The following is a 24,795-nucleotide window of genomic DNA, read 5'->3' on the forward strand; positions in this document are numbered from 1 at the left end:
TTTTTGAATTTCTTCACTTTTTCCTGTGGATTTATAGGAGTTCCTTATATATAATCTCTGAAGATTATGCTTTCTTCTATGCATGGCAAATATCTGTATTCCCAATCAGTGCCTGATGCTTTCAGCTTTGTTAGGTATTCTTTGTTAACTGGTAATTTTGTATTTTTAATGTAGTCAAATAGAACAGTAAAAGGCTGTTTGAGGCTCATGTAAACACCCTATTTGTGACACCCTTGTATCTGCAGGGATTTTTATATCTGCAAAGGACTTCTCCTTCATTAGCTCCTTTGAGCCCCTAGGGAGAGGAGGGGAAGAGTAGGGATTACTATTCCTATTTCATAGATTAGAAATGGAGAGTTTGTCGTGGACAGCTGACCATTTTGTCAGCTCCTCCTCTCTCATCTGGTAACTGGCCCTTGCCTTTTCACTTAAGGAACCCCACCCCTCACAATCTTTGTCCTTGTAGTGTGGGCACGGTTGCCTCTAGTGGGGGACAAGCCCTAGGTCTGGTCACCTGAGTATTCCATTCCCTGGACCACAAGGACAGCATGAGACCTAGCTTGAGCAGAGCCAATGAAACTCAGGCTACAATTATTGAGAAAAATGTGCTTTTTACTTGCCAATTCTATTCAAGAAGTAATCTTTATGGGAGCGGATTGCCAGATTTTTGCACCTGCTTCAAACTACTGGATCTTTCTGTTCAAAGCAGAGAACTTAACCACGTAACCACCAGGACTACTTGCCTGAGATCTGCCTTCCCCTTAAACCAGCATCAGGTGGGGTTCTGTCTTCTTTGTACCAGAATTCCGATAGTGAAAGTACCGAGATCTTGAATCATACCCGACAATATCAAGAGGTATAGAAACAAAGGGCCTTCCAACAGTATATTCTCTCACGCATGAACTTCAGTTTCCAAGTCTGTGAGGCCTTAGAAACCACCGTGGCTCTTCCATTACAGCTGAGTCTGCCTTTACCAATATCCCCTAAGTTCATTAGCTGACTCTGGGCACTCTGACCCCCTGTTCTGACCCCAAGTTGTTGTTGTTGTTGTTAAGTGCCGTCGAGTCGGTTCTCTGACCCCAAGAGAGGCCAGGAAATACTACTAGATTTGACAGAGATCATCAGCACAAAAGAAAACTCAGATCAGCTGAAGTTGACCAGGGAAAACTGGGCACAGCAGAGACAACTGTGAGAGGGCAGCAAAAGAAAGGGAAAAAAAAAAAAAAAAAGCAGCAGGCAGACAGGCAGGAAAGAAGAAAAAAAAACCCCCCAAAACCCTGAAAATATCAGCAGCTAGTTAGAAATTAGTTATGGAAAAAAAGGAGTTTCAACTTCACTGTCAAATTTACACAGAAAAGGATAAACCCTGCTAATAATATGTACCGTTGTTGGGTGGTCATATGCCATGGAGTCGGTTCAGACTCATAGCCACCCTGTATAGGGTTTCCAAGGCTATAAATCTTTATGGGAGCAGAACGCCTCATCTTTCTCCACGCAGCAGTTTTGAACTGCTGACCATGAGGTTAGCAGTCCGACTCTTAATCACTATGCTACCAGAGGTCCCTAATTATATATATATATATATATATATATATTATTGTTGTTAAGTACCGTGGTGTTGGTTCTGATTCATAGTGACCCTGTACAGGGTTTCCGAGGCTGCAAATCTTTACGAGAGCAGAAAGCCTCATCTTTCTCCCGTGGAACAGCTGGTAGTTCCGAACTGCTGACCATGAGATTAGCAGCCGGATTCATAACCACTACGCTACCAGAGCGCTCTCTCGCTCTCTCTCACTCTCTCTCTCTCTCTCTCTCTCTCTCTCTCTCTCTCTATATATATATATATATATGCTGTTATTAAGTGCAGTCGCGTTGATTTTGACCCATAGCGACCCTACATAGGGTTTCCAAGGAGAAGCTGGTAAGATTGAACCACCGACCTTGTGGTTCAAACGACTTTGCAGTCTGACACATTAACCCACAGCGCCACACCAGGACTCTCTCTCTCTCTCTCTCTATATATATATATATACAAAATAAGCCTGAAGAAAAAATTACGAACGTCAAATTGAGCCACATAGAGATTTAAGGGATAACATGGATTTTGTGGCATTCACTCTGGGAAAGATTTTTTGATGCCAAATTATCAAGAGGTTTGTGATGGTGGTGAAGTCTGTCTGCCCCACCCACTCACCGTGGTGATGAATCTGTACAGAGGCTGCCTTCTCTCCGTGTACTTGACGGTGATGGGGCTGAGGTCGTAGCGGAACCAGATGGCGGGGATGATGCGGCCCGTGTGGCTGTAGGCCACGTACTCCTGGTGGAAGGGAGACAAAAGAGGGGCATGAGAATCAGAGGCACAAACTGTCTCACGGTGGGGATGCAGGTGATGGATTCAGGAGTGTCCCATAGCAGCCCTGGAGAATGGGTTTTCTTCCCTTTCTCCGCTTGGGAGTGTGTGACTCTACTCATAATCACTCCATCTGCCCCTATTATAGGATCTGCCCTCTGGTTTCTGGCAACACCAGAATGGCATTTTTGACCCTCTGCTAGTTGGAAACTGACCCCACGAGCTGTAAGCAGCCGCAGAAGCAAGACGTGTATAGAAAAGGAAAATGTGGTTTTGGCTCAGTCTGAGTAAAGGGTATTTCATTTTTATACCCTTCACCTCTTGAATCATCCAAAAATCCATTCATTGATTTAGCAGTCAGATGCTGAGCGCCTCCTCTGTGCTGACCCTGCTGGGGGCTGCTGGGGACCCTCCCCCAGAGGGAGTCACTGTGTGGAAGAGACCTATATGGTTATCCGGTTATCCATAATGCGGCCCCAGTCTATGTGAGGTGATAGCAGTGCTGGAGGGGCGCAGAGAGCTCAGGGGGGCTGAAACAACACTCAGCTCTCCTTAGGGGCGGGTAGAAGACTCTCCAAGGCGGGGACACTGTGAGCTCCCTGTGCATGTGTGTCATATGGGTGTAAAGGCCATTGTGGATGTTTAGCTTAAAAATAGAACACAAAATAACCCCAAAATCAGAACTTGAAAGCCAGTCCTCCCACAGCCTTTCTTAGGCTGTCATTGGCTATGTGACCTGGGACAAATCAAATAATGTCTCTGTGCCTCAGTTCACACAGCAGGCACTTAAAGGATGCTAAGGAGCTGAATTTACAGCGTGCCAGTTCCACCCTCTTCCAGGGCCTGGGTTTCCCTGAGTGCTTAGGGATATGGAATGATGACCCCCAGAACCTCTCAGGTTTCCAAGTGCTGGAAACTTCTGGATTGTTCCCACTGGTCTGCAACAGCAGGAACACACAGAGCCATTGAGGAACCCCCAGCCCCCAGTGTGTTCAGATAGATGACTCGGAGACCAGACGGCCTGGCTGGACCACCATTGGCTAGGCGTGTGCATTATCACTCCCAGGGCAGCATGGGCCCGGAGCCACAGAAAACGTTGAGCAAGCTGTTCTGGCAGCTGAGTCCTTGTCAAAACCTTGGGGAAGGAACCTTGGGCAAAGAAAGATCATTTTTCTCCAGGAAGAGCTGGGGCAGGGTAATTGTCTGGGTCATAGCCCAGGGCTGAGGGACAGAGACAAATAAGGAAAAATAGACGCATTAGGTAGGTTTGAAAACATTGCCTCATTTGACTACAGTCTTATGAATCGGGTAATATTTCCTTTTACAAACAAGTAAACAGAGGCACAGAGAGGTTATGTAACTTGTCATAAGTCAGACAGCCAGTGAAAAGACTGAGTTGAGGTTTGATCCCGGGTTATGTGATCCAGAGCCCACACTCTTTTCTGCTCACCCTGTATCTAGGTTCTCCCATCTTTTCAATGCTATCAGATCTTCAAGCTCCCCCCCCCCCCAAAAAAACCAAAAAAAACCCCAACAAAACCCAGCAACTGAAAGCGAGAACTTTGTGTCTCCCTGTGACACACTGGGGCATCAACTCTGGTAGATGCGGACAGAGGGATACCTGAGCACTGAGAGAAGGTGGTCCCCAGACGGGATACTAAATGGCCTCTTGCTAGGTATGAATGTCTGATGGTGTGTTCAAGAGCCTGTAAGTCTTTACCCAATTCACAATAAAAAGTTTTAAAAAGAAAGAAAAAAAGAGTCTAGGCTCTGATGTCCCCAAATATGCTGTTTCTAATCCCTACTAGGCCACTTCATCCATCTACAATCACCTCTCTATGCCTCGGTGGTTAAATCTATAAAATGGGGACAATGACAGTCTCGACCTCAGAGTTGTCATGATGATTCAAAAAAGGTGATAGAGGCAGGGAGGTTAATATACCGCCTAGCCCATAATACCCACTGCCATGGAGTCAATTCTGACTCAGAGCAACCCTATATAAGGTTTCTGAGTATAAATCTTTATAGGAGCATACAAGACTCATCTTTTTCCTGGGGAGCAGCTGATGGGTTTGAGCTGCTGATCTTGTGGTAGCAGTCCAGTGCTTATCCTACGGTGCTACAAGGGTTCCTTAGCCCATAATATGTTTTGTTATTGTTTGTGTGCTGCTGAGTCAGTTCTGACTCTTACTGACCTTACTATGGCTGTAAATCGCTCGCACAGTGGCTGATAGACTTGAACTGCTAACCTTGCAGCTAGCAGCCTAATCCACAATTGTCGTTGTTAAGTGCTGTTGAGTCGGTTTTGACTCATAGTCGCACTGTATAGGAGTTCTGAGGAGCGGCTGGTGGGTTCGAACCGCCGACCTTGCAGTTGAGCACTTATCCTAGGATGCCACACCAGGGCTCTACCCATAATAAGTACTCAATAAATGATAGCTCCTCCTCCTGCTGGTATTCTACTGAACGGGGCTAAACGATGGATCACTTAGAGTCCTGGAACAGAAGAAAAAGGAGTGTTGTGGTGGTAAAGGTGGGCAGTGCCATCTGTCAGGGGCTAGCAGGCTCTGGGTCTTTATGCCTCATGGGCAGTGCCATCTCTGGGAAAGCCCGAGGCTGTGGCGGCTTGAAACCGTTCCACTGGTTCTGACCACACTGCGCTTTCCTTGTAGACCAGCAGGCTCCTTCACGATGTTATGTGTTGGTTCTGGGACATTCCTGTTACCAGCCGAGTAATCAAAGGCCTTCCCTGAGGGATTCATCTACCTTGTGGTTTTAGATGAAGCACTTGGGCCCGAGCTCAGCAGTTCTGGGGTACTGAGCAATCAGGTTCTGAGCGTGAAGGACCAGGGCCAGGTGCAGGGTGTGGAGATACTCACAACCCCTGGAACCTCCTTTCCAGGACACCACCTGTCTGCTCTTCCTCAAACAGATTACACCTGTATCCTGGTAAGATTCAATCCCACCCCCGCCTTGACTGTGAGACCACCTTGAGGGTAGCGACTGAGCATTCATCTTTATCCAGAAACAGAGCCTGGCCAGAGCCAGTCATGGGAAAGACCTTCTGAAGTAGACCCAAAGAAATAGTCAGCCACGTGTCACCCCTGCTCTCTACCAGCAGAGGGCGTGATTGCACACAGCTCGTCCCACCCACAGCCCCACGCACCTTGTTGGCCACTGTGTACTGGTAAGAGTACCACTGCTTGCCACTCTTGTCCTCATAAACCGTGGGTACTATCTTCAGGATGTAGTCATGGGAGGCGAGGGCTGCGGGAAGGACATGCAAGATGAAGGCGGGCTATGGGCAGCTCTTTCTATGCTGTTTATTACCTCAAATATTCACACGTTCTCCCCTTGGGTACTGGGAACACAAAGATTTCAGCTAGTCGGAATCTCCTCTCCTAAACTGGTGATCATTAATATTCTGGAAGCAACCCAAATGTTCATCAACCCATTAAAGAATGGGTGCTGAGGAAAGATGACTTCCAAGAGGCATTGGCACATGCAAGGAGCTCAGTTACAGAAAACGGTGGATACCAATTTTCCACAACTCTTCATATATGTATGAGTATGTATGAACAGACTTGTATCAGGCTTTTGTGGAAAGATACTCAAGAAACTATTAACAGTGTTAGCCTCTGAGGAGAAAATAGGATTTAAGAAAGATTAATTACATGTATTCTGGAATTACTTGCTTTTATTTTATCTTTTTAACTTTTCAAACACTGGGTTTAAGTTTTAACCATTACCAGAAAAACTGCATCTGTGGAGGATGAATTTGTTTCTTCATTTTCCATTCATGAAAGATCAATTCTTCATCCACTGTCCATTAACAATTGTCATCAAGTAAATTCTGCCTCAGTGACACTGTAGGGCACAGTAGTGTCCCAAGGCTGTGATTTTTACAGAAATAGACTGCCTCATCTTTCTTCCAAGGAGAGCAGACAAACGCTTTCCCTCTACTGTTGTTGTTGATTAGAGCCAGAGAGTCAGTTCTGACTCATAGCAACCCTGTATAAGGTTTCTGAGGAGTGACTGGTGAATCTGAACCACTAACCTTGTGGCTCAAACTGACCTTGTAGTCCACTGCTTAACATACAGCACCACACCACACTCCACTGTTATTGTTAAGTGCTGTCAAGTCGGTTCCAACCCATAGAGACCCTGTATAGGGTTTCTGAGGAGTAGTTGGCGGGTCTGAACTGCTGACCTTGTTGTTCGCAATCCAGTATGTATCCTATGCCAGGACTCCACTATAGTACTGTCAGAGTCTACTGTAACTCTCTCCTTCCCCCACCCATACTGGACTGGGGAGCATTCATCTCTGTGTCCCCAGAGACCCACACAGGGCCTGGTACAGAGCGAAGAGTGGCAGATGCTTATTGAATGAATGGACAGATGGAAAGATGAGTGGACAAAGGCATGAATGGAGAACAGATGAATCAGCTTCTGATAAGCATGAAGTCACCAAAGTCAAACACTAGGCTGATACAATGCTGGCTCAAAGCTGCCAATATCAATGGGGAAGCTAAATTCTCTTGGGATTTCTAAGATGCTAGGAGAAGCTTACAGATTCTTTCATCACTGCTTTCTAGAATCTTGGTTTGGAATAAAAGCAAAACAAAGTTGAGGACAGTGGGTTCTAACCCAAGTCTCATAACTGAGTCCTTGCACTCTTCTGTGAGAGGGCAGGGACTATAGAAGGCATCCGTGGCCCTGGCTCCTTCCCTCCCTGCCTCTTCTGGTCCATGACAAGACCCTGTAAATAGTTTACAGACCAGAGTCTCTGAAAATCTGGGAGAAACCCTGTAGCCAAGTTAAGTCCATGAAGACCCGAATACTTTTCTGCTGGGCCCTGCAATAGTCCTCACAGGTAGGGGGTACTAGGATCTATGGAATTTAACAGACTTCGGGATCTCACCCTCTGAGAGTCCCACTCCTGGAGTGTGGCTAACAGTTCACATTTTAAAATCATACTTGAACCCTTGTTGTTGTTAAGTGTCGTCTAGTTGGCTCTGATTCATAGTGACCCTGTGTAGGGTATCTGAGGAGCAGCTGGTGGGTTTGAACTGCCAACCATGTGATTCGAAATCCAGTGCTGATACTACAGCACCACCATACTTGAACCCTAGTGCCCCAAATGCCATAGCTCTAGGTTAAAAACCTGAAGGAATGGAGGATTGAATGCCTTACAAAAAGCATTTTTCACAATATTTTATTCCTGTAATATTTTTGTTAAAATGTGTATAAAACTCAGGCAATCCACCCCCTAAAAAAAAAAAAAAAAGCGATAAATCCAGCGATAAATAAACCATCCATAAATCTATAGAAAACTGTGGCTAGCATTCTCAGTCCAAAATGCGAGACTTTGTATCTATTGACACAAATATTTACATTTTACTAATACAGGATCTCCGATGCTTCCTTCTAAGAGCCGGACATGATATCTTTTAGGTCAAAGACAGAGGCTGTAAGCTCCACAGAGATAGTGCTTGCTTCAGTTGCTGTCCAGCACATTGCCTGGCACACAGTAGGTGCTCAGTGTTTGCTACTTGAATGCTAGCAAGGTTCAGACACAACACAGTCAGTGGCTGCGCACATTCCAGGGTGGGCATGGACAATGCACTCAAGCAAGCTTGGACTCACTCGGCTGTGGTCTGTCATTTTCACTCTGACCAACAATGACTTCACAAACAGGATTTTCCTACAGTTCTGCACACTCTCTAAATTATTTCCTTAACTCACTCTCCTGCGGGTAGAATTAACAACCCAAAGAGAATGGTCATTTTTAAGGCCTTGGATCTACTTTGATACAACTTGCCACTGCCCGCTAGAAACACAGCATCTTTTGTGGCTTCCTTGTTAACTGACCTCTCCGAGCTGCTCCTGGCTCTGTCCTGAGTCAGGCAGACCCACAGACCCTTCATACTCCCTCCAAACATTTTATTAGGGAAACTTTCAAACCTATATAACATAGAGCATTGTATATAACACCCTCGCCCCTGCCCATTCCCACCACCCCAGCTTCAACAATGACCAACACATGCCCTATCTTGCTTCATCTCTACCTCACCATGCCTCATTGTTTTATTTTGAAGCCAATCCCAGACATCTCATTGATTCATCCATAAGTATTTTAGTGGTGACGGTGGGGGTTAAGTGCTGTGGTTACGCGCCATGGAGTCAGTTCAGACTTCAGCGACCCTGTAAGGGTTTCCGAAGTTATAAATCATTACGGGAGTAGAAAGCCTCATCTTTCTCCAGCAGAATGGCTGGTAGTTCGAACTGCTGACCTTGAGGTTAGCAACTGCCAACCTTTTAACTTCATAGTTGAGCACAAACCTGAGCTGTGCCACCTGAGCTACTCTACCAGAGCTCCTTATTTCAGTATGCCTCCCCCTAAAAGATAAGAGCTCTTAAGTTAAAATAATTGTCATCATCATAACTGAAAAAGAAGCAAATTAACAGCCATTCCTTAGTAGCTTCAAATATTGAGACAGAGCTGAAATTTCTACTTATAAAGATCAAAGACACACATGGAACGTGGTGGCTCTGTATGGTAAGCACTGGACTACGAACCTTAAGGTTGGTGGTTTGAGCCCACCAGCCACTCTGCGGGAGAAAGACGAGGTTTTCTGCTCCCTTGATAGGATGCACAGCCTCGAAGACCCTGTATAGGGTTGCTATGGGTTGGAACCGACTAGGCGGCACTTAACAACAGCATGTATCAACATACATATTGTTGCTATTGTTAGCTGCTGCCGAGTCGATTCTGACTCAAGGTGACTCATGTGTGCAAAGCAGAACTGTGCTCCACAGGGTTTTCAAGACTGTGATCTTTGGAAGCAGATATCCGGGCCTTATTTTGAGATGCCTGTGGGTGGGTTTGATCAACCAATGTTTTGGTTCGTAGTCTCAGGGCTTAACCATTTGTGACACAAAACGAGCCCATTGTCATCTTGAGTCAATTTCAATTCATGGCGACCCCATGTGTTAGCGAGTAGAACTGCTCCTCAGGGTTTTCTTGGCTGTGATCTTTATAGAAGTAGACCGTCAGGCCTTTCTTTCCCCATGCTGCTGGGTAGGTTCTAACTGCCAACCTTTTAACTTCATAGTTGAGCACAAACCTGAGCTGTGCCACCCAGGGATCATCACATAGAAATGCCGTTTTTGCTGTTGTTTAGCGTCGTTGATTCAGATCGGACTCATAGTAGCCCTCTGTAGGGCTTCCAAGGAGAAGCTGGTGGGTTTGAACCACCAACCTTGGGGTCAGCAGTCCAGTGCTGATCCTACAGCTCCACATCAGGACTCCATATATGTACATGCTGTTGTTGTTGTTGTTACATGCCATTGAGTTGGTTTCAACTCAGTAATCTTGGGTAAGGTTTTGAGGAGCAGCTGGTGAGTTTGAACTGCCAACCTTGTGGTTCAAACTAACCTTATGGTCGAGCGTTTATCCTACAGTGCCACACTAGGACTCCATATACATACATTGTTGTTGTTAGGTGCCATTGAGTTGGTACTGACTCATAGTGACCTTACCCACAACAGAACGAAACACTGCCTGATCCTGGGTCAACCTCACAATGGTTGCCAGGCTTGAGCTCACTGATGCTGCCACTTACATACATACAAACATCAAAAAAAAAAAAAAGTTGCCATTGAGTTAGTTCCAACTCATGGTGACTACATGTGTGTCATAGTAAACTGGGCCACGTAGTTGTTTTTTTTTTTTTTAGAAGTAGACTGCCAAGTTTTTCATGTGGTAGTGAATTAATTAATATATTTCTCTAGCCTTAGTCTTTGTACCTTCCACCATACAACTCTTTTCCTGATGAGCTTAGGTGAGAGAAGACACTGATAAGCTATGATTCAGTTGTGAATGATCGTTAACAGAGTTCACTGTGATTGTACAAATTTGGAACTCTAACTTGGGTGTAAGGTGAGTCAGCTCAGAAGCAGGAGTGGGGTGGATCTTACTTGCCATCAGGAAGAAGAGCCAGGAGTGGAGCACATCCTTTGACCCCAAGATCTCTGCACATTGAACTTCCTCAACCCAGGGACAGAATGCTTTGGCACCAGACAAGCAGCAGCAGAACCAAGAGCCAGAGCCTGATACTGAGCAGTGGCCTTCCCAGACCACCGAGCAAGTAAAGTTGAGTGACTTTGAGCAGGAGGCTTGCTTGCGGAGTAGGGTGCCTTCCTTCAGGCATTTAACTGGGGAAACTAGGTTGCTGATCTATGGAGTTAGATCCAATTGCCTTCAGGCTGAGTTTATAATGGAGTGGTGTGTCCTGTGGGCAGTCCTAAAAGAGCTCCACAGCACACCACCACCACCATACAAGGACATTATAGGGGACAAGGCAGGCAGAGTCCCCAAGTTTACTGATCTTATGTTCTGTCAAAGAAACAGCCAACAGACAATGGAAAGAACCAGATTGTTTCAGGGAGCCATGGTCTGTGCTAAGGAGAAAACTAAATCTGTTAGCAGCAGTGAGGTGTTGGTTTAGGTAGGGTGATATCTGAGACCTGAATGACAAGCAGCAGCTAACCTTGGAAACCCTGGAGCTGAAAGAATCGCAAAGGCAAAGACCTGAGTGGGGACTGTGTTTGGGAACTGGGGACAGGAAACCAATCCTCCCTCCCCCTGGCCCTCTGTTGTCTGAATCAATACAGTATTCTTAACATGTGGCCAGTCTGCAATGGTTTTTATTTTCTGAGTAGGCACAGTTTTCTGCCTTTGTCCTCTATCTGCTCTTACTCTCTGGACCCTTCTAGCTTGATCCTTTCCAACTCAGACAGCTGCGTCCATACTACATGCAACTGAATGTGGATGGTCATCCTGGAACAGCACACTGCTGCACACAGATACAAGGACTACACCACTATACGGAGAGTGACGTACTGCTACTATAATTGGGCATTTGTATTAAGACAAGTAGGAAGTGCGATGTGTCAAAAAAGTGGTATTGTTTTATACTCCTGCTGCTGCCTGGGTGGTGCAGATGGGTAACATGCTAGGCTACTAGCCCAAAGGTTGGCAGTTTGAATCCACCCAGAGGAGCCTTAGGAGGCACCTGACAATCTACTTCTGAAAACTCAGCCACTGACAATTGTACAGAGCACAGTTCTACTCGGATGCACATGGAGTTGCCAGGAGTTGGAGTTGGGTCGATGACATCTGGTCTGGTTGGTTCAGCATGAATGAGTGAGTCATGGGAAACCAATGCCCTCAATATCTGAGGCAGTCGGAGATGGGGGGAAAACGAGGACAGACCTTTTTAATGATAAGAAAATTGCCTTACTAAAGCCAAGCACAGCTGCTAGCTATGCAATTCAATGACAATTGGAAATTCTAAAAATAGTAGTTATGAAAGCATGTCAAGTACAAAAGTCAGAATGGGAATTGCTAATGCTTTGAAGAGTGACTTCTAGAAGTTCACAAAGACTCAAAGGGACCCAAAGAAATGAACAAGTTGGATTTGCTGGAAGACATGTCAGGGATGAGTGTGCTGGGGTCTGAGACCCTGGGTGTGTGTGTAGGTAGGTGAATGCACACGTGCTCAGGTGTGTACATGTATAGGAACATGTATGCACACACATTCTACCTGTGTGGAGAACAGATGTAGGTAGGTGTGCATACATGTGGAGGTAGATGTGTAGGCACAAGTGTAGGTACCTATGTATGCACGCACACTCTGCTTATGTGTAGAGACCAGGTAGTCCAGGCTGAGGTGCCAAGATGTAGGAAGCTGAGGAGGGAGAGGACTCAGGGAGGAGCCAACAGGTGGGAGGGATTCAGGAAGGAGAAGAGGGAGGGGTGCCCGAAGTGGCTGGACCTGAATGGCATGAGCCCTGTCAAGCCACCTACAGACCTGTTCTCACGGTGCAAGTTGGAGCAGGGATGAACTGTGGCTCTGCCATCACGCCCCGTGGGCTCTTAGGTAATTGTCTCAATGAAGAATGACTATGTGGTAGTGAAGATGACAATAATAAAGATAATAGCTGGCCCTGATTGAGCCTTTTGCTGTGTGAAAGGCCTCCACCTCCTTCCCTTGGGGACAAGTCACTTTTCTTCCCTGAATCCGCAAGATGCGGATCATTTTACAGCCGCCCAGGCTGTCTGTGGGAAGGGAGTGAGGTGATGTCCTGACCAATGCTTGGTACATGCCCCTTCCTCCCATCTCCCCGCCGGCTTTACTGGGACTCTGGGGTAGGGATACATACGGTTGGAGTTGAGTCTGTCGGCTCCCCCAAGAGCATTGAAGGCCCCCTGCACGTTCTGGACCTGTGGAGAAGCACAGAGGAGACTGTCATCAGGAGGCTGGCCGTGTGTAGATGGGGATTTGGCAGGGCCACCTCAGAAGTTGTGGGAAAAAATGGGCAGCACGGAGCGGTGCTGGCTGGCTACCTCACTATGTGCCAGCTCTGTCCTGGGCTTTTTAGTTGTTACTGTCTGGTCCTGCCCCAGCTTCCAGCATTCTCAGGGACTATGTTTTGTTGTGACCCACAGGGTTTTCATTGGCTGATTTTTGGAAGCAGATCACCAGGCCTTTCTTTCTAGTCTCAGTATGGAAACTCTATTGAAATCTGTCCACTATGGGTGACCCTACTGGTATTGGAAATATTGGTGGCATAGCTCCCAGTATCAGAGCAGCACACGGAGACTTCATGTCATCTCACTTAATGCCCCAAGGATGTAGCTGCTGTTAAGTGCTGTCGAGTTGGTTCTGACTCATAGAGAACCTGTATAGGGTTTCCAAGTAGCAGCTGGTGGATTTGAACTGCTAACCCATTTTATAGAACAGCAAACCAAGGCTTAGAAAAGCACTGAAACTTGTTTAGGGTTACACAGCTAATAAGTGGCTGAACTAGGCACTGAAACTAGGTCTGTCTGACTCTAAGCGTGAGCTCTTTCCAATAAACCACAGAGTAAATTCAGGTACAAATGGATCTCCCAGCCCTCTGAGAGATCTCTTGAGATGCCTAGGACAGGAGCATCCCAGAGATGCCGGCCTTGTACCTTATTTACTGAGGAAAATACAACCACTGCAAAGAGACCCCTCCCTCCTCAGAGCCACTGGCAGGGCTGTGTTCCCCATTGGGTAACTGGGGCATGGGGTTCTCAAGGCCTCAGTCCTCTGCCCTAAGGACTGATGGGAAACAAGGCCAACCTCCAGGAACATGTAAAGTAGGAGGTTCAGGTTTACCCAAAGACACCTCAGAAGAAAGGCCTGAGATCTACTTCTGAAACATCAAAGTCATTAAGACCATTAAGAACGGAGCTCAGGTCTACCGACACATACAGGGTCTCCATGTTGTTGTTGAGAGCCGTTGAGTCGATTCCGACCCATAGTGACCCTGTATATGGTTCTCAAGGAGCAGCTGGTGAGCTTGAACCACCCACTTGCAGTTAAACCAACTTTGCAGTCTGACGCATTAGCCCACAGCACCACACCATGAGTCGGTGCTAATTCAAAAGCAGCTGCTTAACCAGTATTGATCTCAACAGAGAGGCCCTGGAGGGCTTCCCAGAGGAAGTGGTACTGACACCAGGATCTGCAGGAAAGCAGGGTGTTAACCAGGCAGGTAGCACACCACGTGGGTGAGGAAGACACAGAGGCCCAGTGGCTACAGGGATGAGGAGGGTGAGGAGTGGGAAGGGGGGCAGGGCTAAGAGCTAGGTGGACACAGGCTCCAGCAGGGGTCTGTCTTTATGTACGAGAGTGGACAGCAGGGGAGGGGCCTAATCCTGGTCTCAGGTGGTTGAAGCATATGAAATGCTGAACAGCACTGCATGCTCTCCACAAACCCAAAGGAGAGAAAAGTCTGTCTCTTTGCTGCTTGAAATGGACAACGGGAAGACTTAGTTATGGAGACAAGAGCACCAGAAGGTTCACAGTTTGATGTTACATGTATTTGTATGACTATTTGATAAGTATGTCTTTCTTCTGGACTGTCAGCTCCACAGACTACATGGGTAGGGACCATGCCTCTGCTCACCATGGGTCCAAGATCTGGTACCTAGTGGGCCTTAATTAAAACGGTACTTGTGAACTAGATGGATGGATAACGAATGAATGGATGGATGGACACTCAGCTAGGTCTTAGATGTGAAAAAAGGAATCATATTCCCACATAATAATGAATAAGCATGAAGGCAGTGGTGGCTCCAGGGTTTGATTCCACGTCAGTCAGTGGAGCCTTGTGGTTGTTCTAATGCTGAAAAGGTTTTAGCAGAACTTCCAGACCCAGACAGTCTGACTACAAAGAAAGGTCTGCTGTTCTGAATCACAACGGTCCAATCTACAACCAATTATGAGGATGGTGCAGGACCACTGTGCCTAGGGGCTCCAAGAGTTGGGGGTCAACTCCGCAGTTGTTGTTGCCAAGAGCCTTGAAGCAGGTTCCGACTCATAGCAAACCTGTATAGGGTTTCTAAGGAACAGCTGGTGAATTTGAATTGCCGACCTTGTGGTTCAAACTGACCTTTAGGTCCAATGCATTATTCTGCAGTGCCACACCAGGACTCCAGTTGTTGTTAGGTGCCATCGAGTCGGTACCGGCTCATAGCAACCTTATGCACAGCAGAACGAAATACTACCCGGTCTTGGGCCAACTTTACTATCGTTGCCACGCTTGAGCCCATTGAAGCTGCCACTCTGCCAATCCATCTCTCTGGGGGTCTCCCTCTTTTTCTCTGACCCTCCACCTTACCAAACATGATATCCTTCTCCAGCGACTGGTCCTTCCTGACAATATGTCCGAAGTCATGAGGGACCAGTTGCTGGAAAAGGATATCATGCTTCGTACGGTAGAGTGACTCCAGTAGCTAACAACAAATGACTAAGTACAGGGCTGTTGCTTTCCCTGCTTACAGCAATGCAAGATGGCTTCCTCCCGTCTCTCTTCTCTGCCTGCCTGCATCCCAGGCCTGGGACTACAGCCCTACCTCCATCTGACCTCATGGATCCATCCTCCTCACAGCAGATAAGGTTCTCTATGACATGCCCTGGCATGGCCCGTCCCCACCTTCCTGAATCTGACCCGGTCTCTTGCCCCACACAAACCCTAGCTCTCCCTCTCAATGTCAGGAGAACCTTCTGAGCCTTCACAGACAACTTTGCTAAACCTTTTTTCCCTGGTCCCCTGGCATCACTCAGGTTGTTGACCTGTGTGGATCCATTTTTCTGACAGTAACCTTGAGATTTGAAAATGATCAATGGGGTGTACCAGAGTGGGTGCTCTAGGAGAGGGGTGATGTGTGGCATGCCTCCTTTGTGGGGCCTGTTCCTGTTCAAATTCTTCTTACCCTGCAGGGATGTCACCTCCTCTGGGAAGCACTCTGTAATCTCCCAGGCTCGGGGATACCGCTACCCCAACCTCTTGTGCTTCTGTGTCCTTGTTGTTGTTGTGATGTGCCGTGGAGTCGGTTCCAATTCATAGTGACCCTGTACAGGGTTTCTGAGGCTGTAAATCTTTACGGGAGCAGAACGCCTCATCTTTCTCCCGCGGAACAGCTGGTAGTTTTGAACTGCTGACCTTGCGGTTTGCACCTCGATTCGTAACCACTATGCTATCAGAGCTCCTTTTCTGTGTCCTTAGTCTTCCTTATTTCATCTTCTACTACCACCAACAGTTGCCACTGAGTCGACTCCCCTTGTGCACTGGAGCAGAACTGTGCTCCACAGCATTTTCAGTGTCAGATATTTCAGAGGTAGATCACCAGAACTTTCTTCTGAAGTGCCTCTGAAAGGACTTGAACTTTTAACCTTTCAGTTAGCAGCTAAGTGTGTTAAAATTTTTACCACCCGGAAGCTCCTTGCTCTATAATACCATGTTTATTTACATTTGATTTCTTCTGCACTTGAGGATGAGGGCCCTGTATTGTTTATTCATCACTCTAACCCCAGGGTCTGACTCAGAGCAGATGATTTCCGGAGGGTCCGATGAATGCACTTCTGTATGAAGCATCTAAAGGAAGACCTGGGCCCAGACACACCTGGGAGTCTTACAAGCTCTGTGGCCTTGGGCAAGTTACTGAACTGCTCTGACCTAGTTTCCTCATCAGGAAAAATCAATGCCATTCAGCATCGTTGAGGTTGTTTTTGTGGGATTAAACAAAGCATCACCCACAACTGTGCTCTTCAAGGGAGAGCGTGACCTCAGGCTGAAGATGTTAGAGGAGTGCGATGTGGGCAAAGACTGGCTCCGAATCCTAGCTGTGCCACTCATGAGCTACATGACCCTGGACACCTGGTACCTGCTCTCTGTGTCTCATGTACACTGGGGTTCACAGTGGGTTTGGTATGCTGATGGGGCAAAGGCAGATCGGTATCTGGAAGGCCCTCAGCCCCACTGCCAGCTTGTGTACTGTCTGTCTCCTACACTGCAGAGCCCCTTGAGGGCCGACAAGAGGCCTATATCCTGCAGGGCCTGGCATGGGGTGAGGGCAAACACCAACAATGACTCCACAATGGCAAGGGCTACCTTCTTTGATTACTTACTGTGTGGCAGGCATTGGTGTATGAGTTTTACGGGGAACTCATTTCTTCCTCAGCAACCCTGTGAGGCACAGACTACTACTAACGCCATCACAGAGAAGAGATAACTGAGGCCCCGAAAGAATACATAATTTGCCTGAGATCATGCAGCTAGTAAGTGGTGGGGCCAGGAAGGCAGGCTTGGGAACCCATACTCCTCACCTCCCAACAACAGTACCAAGAATGGAAGAGGTAGAGGTGAATCCCGGAGACTCGGCCTGTGTCCCAGGTGGGCTGTGCTTCACTGGGTGTGTGGACGGAGAATCTAGCTTTGTCTGTTCCTAAATTCTGTTTCCATGTGGAGATCCAAGGGGGCTGCCAGAGGGGATGGAAAAGTGGAGGCCAGGCCACTCACGGAAAGTCAGAGCAAGCAATCTTGTTCAAGTGGAAGATGGAAGTGTGAATGTACTTGAGGCACAGCACACGCTCAGTGTGTATGTGAGAGAGGCAGTCCCTGGATTCAAACCCAGGCTCTGCAGCAGACAAGTGTGTGAGAATGTACTTGCCCTGTGCCTCAGTTTTCTCCTCTGTAAAATGGGGCAGTCGTGGCACCTCTCTCTTCAGCTGCTGAGAGACTGAAAAGACAGTGATTGTGAAGCACATGACCCTCACCACACAGTGTAAGTGTTCAATCCTATCATGTGTTACTGTTGTCAGCGGGCTGCAGAGAGTTCATGGAAAAATCATGTTCTCTTTTCATTCAAGCTGAGCACGAACTATCTGAAGGCCCCTCATATGTGGCACTGTGTGAGTGAATGGGGCAGTGTGGGTTTGCGTGTGATACATGAGTCTCTATTTGGAAGGTTTCAGCCCAGGTGCATCTGTTTATATCTCTGGATGGAGTGTGTGTAAGGATGACTGAGTGGGTCAGCATGCCTGTAAACCTGGTGTATTTGTGTGCATGCCTGAGTGTGTACGTGTGTGTGTGTGGAGGGATGAGTGCATGCACACGTCTCAGAATGCACCAACAGGCATGGGCACATTAGGCACATCTTCGAGTGTGGGTGTCAGTCTCAGCAGATGTGTGCACACATGGGTCACAGAGGTGCTAGTGAGTGCTGGTGGGCCCATGTGTCCACCACCGTGGCTGGAGGGCATCCATTGAGTACTCTCAGCCAGGGGTTAACGTACAGCTTGGGGTCAGAACCCCAGGGTCCTGATCTCCCCTTGGCCATGCCATAGCAATGTGCCCTGGAGCGATCACATCCCCTTTTGGAGCACTGCGCTCTCTCTGTAAAACAGAATCCGCCTTCGGGACCTTGTAGAGTGTGGAGGAGAGGAAAGAGATGACACCTGTGCCCCTGTCCCTCAGGGGGTGTCTGGTTCTTTCCTGCACGTTGACTGCAGAGGAAGAGATTGTTGGAGCTGCTGCCACAGGAAAAGCTGCCATTCACGACTCACCAGCCACCACCCTGGGGAGTCTCCTTGTACCTGGGCAAAGCACAAGACTCGGGATACTTTCATTTACCACATCATCCCTATTTAGTGAATGTGGGGTAGAAGAGATGGCTATGAAGGGTAACAGATTGGACTCCAGGTCAGACACTGTCCACTGGAGTGGGGCTGGGGGAATGGCTTCTCTGGTCCAACTTCCATTGACCTCTTAGACTGCAGCAAGAAAGGCTGTACACGTGCAGGGAACCCTTTGGCCTTAGTCCTTGCTCATGAACACTGACTCCCTGTCCCCAGTGCACTGTTGAGACTGCAGCCACTACACTAGAATAAGTGAGTAGTTGTTGGACAAAGCCGAGGCTCACAGGGGCAGGTGTCCCCTCCCGAGAGCAGGACACACAAATGACACGCCCACCCCAACCATGCTGTCCTGTGGGTTCCCTGCTTACCTGCAGTGTGTCCCCAAAGGAGAGCTTGTGGATGACATGCGTCATGTCCGGGTTCTGTGGCTGGGCTGTGGCGCTGTGCGTGGACACGTGGAAGTTGCCTGGAACCTGGGGAGAAATGAAGATTTCAGGTGCTTGGTGGGTTACGAGGGTCAGGCACTGGAGACAGACAGACATAGGTTTGGATCCTGGCTTGTCCTGATTGTGTGGCTTTGGTGGGGGGGGTGTCACTGCTCTTCTCTGAGCCTTAGTCCCCTCATCTGTAGAACGGAGCAATAACAGAAACAACTCCCAGAGGTACCTGCAGCTACTAAGTGAGAGAATGCGTGTAAAGCACCCAACCTGGAGGATTCTGGGCTGTTGGCCCAACATTGGGATGGGGATGACCTTTGGCCCCGTTGATCAACAGGGGCTTCCTTGAACCCCAAATCAAGAACATCCCTCTACCCTACTTTGCCTCATCATTCTAGACTGTGGGGCCTCCAAAGGCAGGGCAGTGAGGGCCTCATCCCATCCCTGGGTCTGAGGGTCCTGCAGATCCTAGCCCTGGAGAGATGCTTTATGAGCACCTGTGGAATGAATGATGCTGACGATTACAGATTCTCCCATGCCTCCCTGCTTTAAAAACAGGCCCTTCCAGCCTCCCAGATGCCCAGACGAAAGCCCCCAGTGTCACCCTGGACTCTTCTCTCCCTCTCATAGCCCACATCCTGTCAGGATGCACAGCATCTGGCCCATGCTCAAGCCTCCACCGCTGCCCTGGTCCTAGGCCCTCTCTTGACTAGACATGAGCAGCAGCCTCCTTGCTGGACTCCCAGCTTTCTCCCTTGTCCCACACCCCAGGCTTTCCCCCGACAGCAGCCAGAGGCACCGTTTTAACTCCTGTTGATCTTGTTACTCCTGTGTTCCGCACCCTCCATGGTTGCCATTTGTTTCTGAGTAGAAGCCCAGACTCTCAGTGGCCACACGCCAGGTGTACTCTGGCCTTATCTCCTGTGCGCTCCCCTCTGTGCATGCTGGCTTCCTGCTGTTCCAGCACTGTCACCTCAGGACTCCCCCTTCTGGAACCTTCTTCCACATGGCTCTCCTCACCTCCCTCAGGCCTTTGCTCAAGTGGGCACTCCCTTGTCCTACTTTACTTTTCTCCAGGGCATTGCCTAGCATCTTGTCTTCTCCTCTCTCTCTTCTCACTAGAATGTGAGCTCCATGCTAGCATGAATTTCTGTCTGTTCTGTTCCCTGCAGGACTCCAGGTGGCATAGTGGATTAAGCACTGGGCTAATGAAAGGTTGGTGGGTCAAACCCACCAGCCACTCCGTAGGAGAAAGATGAGGCCATCTGCTTCTATAAAGATGACAGCTTTGGAAACTTTTCGGGGAAGTCCATCAGGAATCAAATCTACTCAACATCAGTGGGTTTTCTCCCTGTTACATTTCCAAGTTCAAAGCACACAGCAGGTGCTCAATAAACAATCACTGAACAAATGCTGTTAAGTGACATCAAGTCAGTTTTGATCATAGTGACCCTGTAGCACAGAGGTGGGGAACCTTTTTTCTGCCTTAATATAAATTTATGTTGCTATGAAAAAAGCTTCTAGATTTATTGAATTTCGAGTCCTGCCCACATTTGCTAGGCAGTGTCAAGCAAAATGATTTCACCCTTGGACTGGATGTCCCTCACCCCTGCTGTCTAGGGTTTCCTAGGAATAGTTGATGGGTTTGAACTGTCGACCTTGTAGTTCAAAGTCCAGTGCTTATCCTACAGTGCCACACCAGGAACAAATGAATGGTACTTAATCCTTAAGTTCTGAGTCAGGTACCTGTGACTTCTCATTTTACAGAAGATGAAATAGCAGTAAAGAAACTTGCTGAGGTCACATGCCAAGGAAGCGGCAGAGGTGAGGTTTGAACTCATGTCTTAAGTACTAATGTGACACACCCTCCCATGGATGCCTAGAGACTGAACAGGGGCTGGTCTGAGCCTCAGTGGGTTCACAGCTGAGTGTGTGGGGGCAGGCATGCTGGTGGGGACAGAGGAGGGGATACACACTGGGGCTAAGGTGGAGCAGGAAGGAACACCTGGTAAGAGGTCCCTGGAGGTAAAGCACACATGGGGCTCAAGTCTAGTCTCTCTCTTAACCGGGGAGCCTTTGGCAGTCTAGTAACAGTTCTGTGCCTTGGTTTCTCCATCAGCAAAATGTGGATATTAACCACAGAGGGTGAGTGGGAGGTTTAGAGGAGGTAATGGCTGTAGGGTTTGCAGAATGAACACAAACTTGATAGTAGCAAAAGACCTTCCAGAAGTGGGGGTGGCACATGCCAAGGCAAGGTAATAGACAGAAGCCTGCTGTCTTTTTATTTTCTAATTCATTCATCAGTTTTACTTATATAAATATAATACCTGGATAGATTTTCCTTATTAAAAATTCAGATGATACAGTTAGAACTAAGGTCCCCATTGACTACCACTCCTGGGGGTCAAACTGCTGCTAGCTGTCCAGCGTGTGTCCTTCTGGAGCCTCCCCTGGCCTGAGCACTCATGCTGCCAGAGTTAACATGAGTCAAGGTGCTGGCTCTGGGCACCTGCCCCCCGCCGGTCAGCCCTGAGAGGCTGTGACTCAGAAACCCACTCCCCGTTGTACACCGCGTCCATCATGCGTAGCTGACTCATGCTATCACACCCTGGGCTGAATAAAGGCAACGTTAGAAGAGCCTCTGACTAGGAATCTACGTCAGTGTCTCTGAGAGGTTTTAAAAACATAGCTGCACCCTTGTCCCATCCTGCCTTTCTCCAGGGAGTTGGGAGATGGGAGCAAAGTCCCCACGTGGTCTCAGCCCACGCAGCTCTGACATTTGGCTGTGGGCTACTTCCTGAGAGCTAGATAGGGAGCTGCAGGGCCCTTCGGAGTCTGATGCTGGGAGCAGGGGGCAGCTCCGTCACCACAGTGGGCTTCCTTATCTGACATCCCTTCACTGGGAGTTCCTTGAAGTTACAAACCCCTAAGAAGGCAGAGCAGGAAGGCTCCTTTCCCTTAGTCTCCTTTTCCTTATGGACTGAATTGTTGCCCCACAATTTATGTGTTTGAATCTTAACCCTGAAACCTGGAGGGGGGTGGGTGCGTAGGAGTATGTGTGGGACTCCGTTTGGAAAGGGTTTTCTTTCTGTTCATGAGGCCCTATCAGCGCTGGTGCATTCTGAGCTATGAGGAGCAGCAGGGGCACCTAGACATGGAAGCACACATAGGAGGTAACAGATACTATGTGGAGATACCCAAGGAACGGCAGAATGCTAGGGCCGCAGAAGCGAAGATGAAGACCTTCCCAGAGTTGGTGTCTGACTCTGACTTTCAGCACCCCGACCCTGACAAAAGAAATGTGAGTGTGCTGTCATAGCAACACTAGGAGACTAAGACGCCAAGGGTAGGGGCAGAGGCTGGCCTCAGCTGTGGCCCGAAGGCTGCAAATATAACCGGTTATACCACTTGTGAGGAGATATTGGCAAAAGCCACCACAGGCAAGGGGTGGTTCAGATTCCAGCTGTGTGGCCCTAAGTGTGACATAAAGCTCCCGGACTTCAGTTTCCTTAGGGATAGCATGAGCTAATACAGGTAAGGGCTGTGGGTGGCACCCCATCAATGTTAGCCATAGGAAGGGGGGCAGTAACCCTTTCATATAATCCTGGACCTTTCTTGGACCAGAGAAACTCCCTTTCTTAGGTGTCATCCATGTATAATTATAAATACACTTGTCCCCAGCATGTGGTGGGTACCAGTGAGCTTGGCGACGAAAGCAGCCCACTGAATGGGGACAAAGAACAGGAAAGGAGTACTGGCACCTGTCCAATTCTGAGGGTGCTGACAGATTGATATTCTTTAACTCGTTCCTGCTTCTTTGTTTTCACATCCCCATTTTATGGATGAGGAAAGCGAGGCTCAGAGAAGTGACAGTGCCCAGAGTGACTCAACTGGTGGGCATCATTGCCATGGTTCTTGATTACAGATCTGTGATTTACAACGGCAGGGTCATCACACTGTGCTGTGCAGGGCCGGTCACCCAATTCACCCACAGCCAGCTAGGAGCCCCAACAAGGCTGTCTGAGGGGTGCAAGCTGTGGTCTCAGACATATTTGCAGAAGGATGGGAAGGTGTGTGTTTCCAGGTGCTCATCTTGTCTCCTGTGCCCACTCTGGACTAGGCGATGGCCTGAATGAATGTGGTGCCCCTTGCTCACCATCTAGGGTATCCCTCTCCTTTCGAAAGCTGATGTGGGCGCATCTCTCTTGAGGAGACCCTCACAGCTACCACCTTCGGCCAAGCCTTCCCCTATAGCCTGGCTTCACTCTCCATCAATGCATCCTATTTATCTCTCCACAGCTGCTTCTCCAACCACGCATTTCCTTGTTGGAATGTTTACCTATGCTGCAGCTGTAACTCTGTGAGCACCTCCCAGGGTGGGCAGTGCAGTCGTTTTTCTCAGCTCTGTACCCGAGTCAAACATGGAACCAGGAAATAAAGTTGTTGTTAAGTACTGCTGAGTTGATTCTGACCCATAGTGACCCTACACAGGGTTTCCGAGAAACAGCTGGTGGATTTCAACTGCCAATCTTGTAGTCTGCAGTCTAGTGCTTATCTTACAGCACCACAACAGAAGGCATTCAATAAACCAAAACAAACTCACCACTACTGAATTGATTCTGACTCAGGGCTGTCAATCTTTATGGGAGCAGAAAGCCTCATCTGTCTCCCAAAGCACTCAATGTTGTTGTTGTTGTTAAGTGCTGTCAAGTCGGTTCCGACCCATAGTGACCCTGAACAGGATTTCTGAGGCTGTAAACCTTTACGGGAGCAGAAAGCCACATCTTTCTCTCGCGGAGCAGCTGGTAGTTTCAAACTGCTGACCTTGCGGTTCGCAGCCCGATTCGTAACCACTACGCTACCATAAAGCACTCAATAGCATAGCTATATAAGGGAACTATGAGGACATTGGAGTCCTGGTGTGGTGCTGTGGGTTAATGTGCTGGACTGCAAAGTAGCTTTAAACTGCAAGATCAGTGGTTCAAGTTCACCAGCTGTTCCCTGGAAATCCTATACAGGGTCGCTATGGGTTGGAACTGACTAGACGGCACTTAACAATAACAAATTAGTGCTAGAATTCTCACTTTCATGTGGGAGACCCAGGGTTTGATCCCCAGCCGATGCAGCTCATGTGCAGCCACCATCCATCTGCTCTGATGCTGAACAGGCTTCAGAGGAGTTCCCACACTAAGGCTGGTGATCGACTTGTGAAAACCTAGGGATCACAGCAGTCCAGTCCACAACTAATCACAGGTATGGCCTAAGTCCAAGCAGTATGAGGGGGCTTCAAAAAGTTTGTAGACAATGCCATCAACTTTTAGTTCTATTTTCATGAACTTTTTGATGCCCCACCTTGTTTTTTGCTCCATTGGGCATGGGGAGGCCATGAGTCAATAGCAGCTAACAACAGCATGAGGGAATTAGCCCAAGAGGGACACTAGTTGAAAGAAGTCTAGAAATGAGAGTCTAGAGGAAGAAATAAATGATAATAACCACACGAAATTGTCAAGAAGCGTTCAAGATGGAGAGGGGCAGGCAGGGGAAGGGAGGAAGGGGGGCCTGTGTCAGTAAGACCTGGGCCTAGCAGTGGTCCTCCAGGTTGGTAAGAGTGGGTCCTGAGAGAGGGTACTGGAAGCAGTGTGAAGAGCCTGGGCCCACCGTCATTCTACCCACTGACTTGGATCACCTCCCTTCTAAGGCCCAGCCCTCCAGCTAGGGCCTGGACCCCACTGTCTCCGTCTTTGCCCAGGACTGGCTCCTGCAGTGGCCCCCTCCTCTCCCACCTCACCAGTCTCCCTGGATCAGTGTTCAGCATGTACACAGAACAATAGACCAGACCTCGGGCCAGCAGCCCGCCTCTCCTACCTCATCAACCTCCCTGGATCAGTGTTCAGAATGTACACAGAACAACAGCCCAGACCTTGGGGTGGTAGCCCTCCTCTCCCACCTCATTAGCCTCCCTGGATCAGTGTTCAGCATGTACACAGAACAA

General features: G+C 48.3%; 1 protein-coding gene across 1 annotated transcript in view; it reads right to left on the reverse strand.

Moving 5' to 3' along the window:
- The window catches only part of ERGIC1 (endoplasmic reticulum-golgi intermediate compartment (ERGIC) 1), a 154,698-nt gene that overhangs the window by 13,850 nt on the left and 116,053 nt on the right, over positions 1-24,795 (reverse strand). The window contains 4 exon segments of the mRNA XM_006864845.1: positions 2,195-2,317; positions 5,517-5,617; positions 12,578-12,638; positions 18,735-18,839. Of these exon segments, the coding sequence (XP_006864907.1) occupies positions 2,195-2,317; positions 5,517-5,617; positions 12,578-12,638; positions 18,735-18,839 (390 nt within the window).

The sequence above is a fragment of the Chrysochloris asiatica genome, unplaced genomic scaffold (genome assembly GCF_000296735.1).
Source record: "Chrysochloris asiatica unplaced genomic scaffold, ChrAsi1.0 scaffold00071, whole genome shotgun sequence".
NCBI lineage: Eukaryota > Metazoa > Chordata > Mammalia > Afrosoricida > Chrysochloridae > Chrysochloris > Chrysochloris asiatica.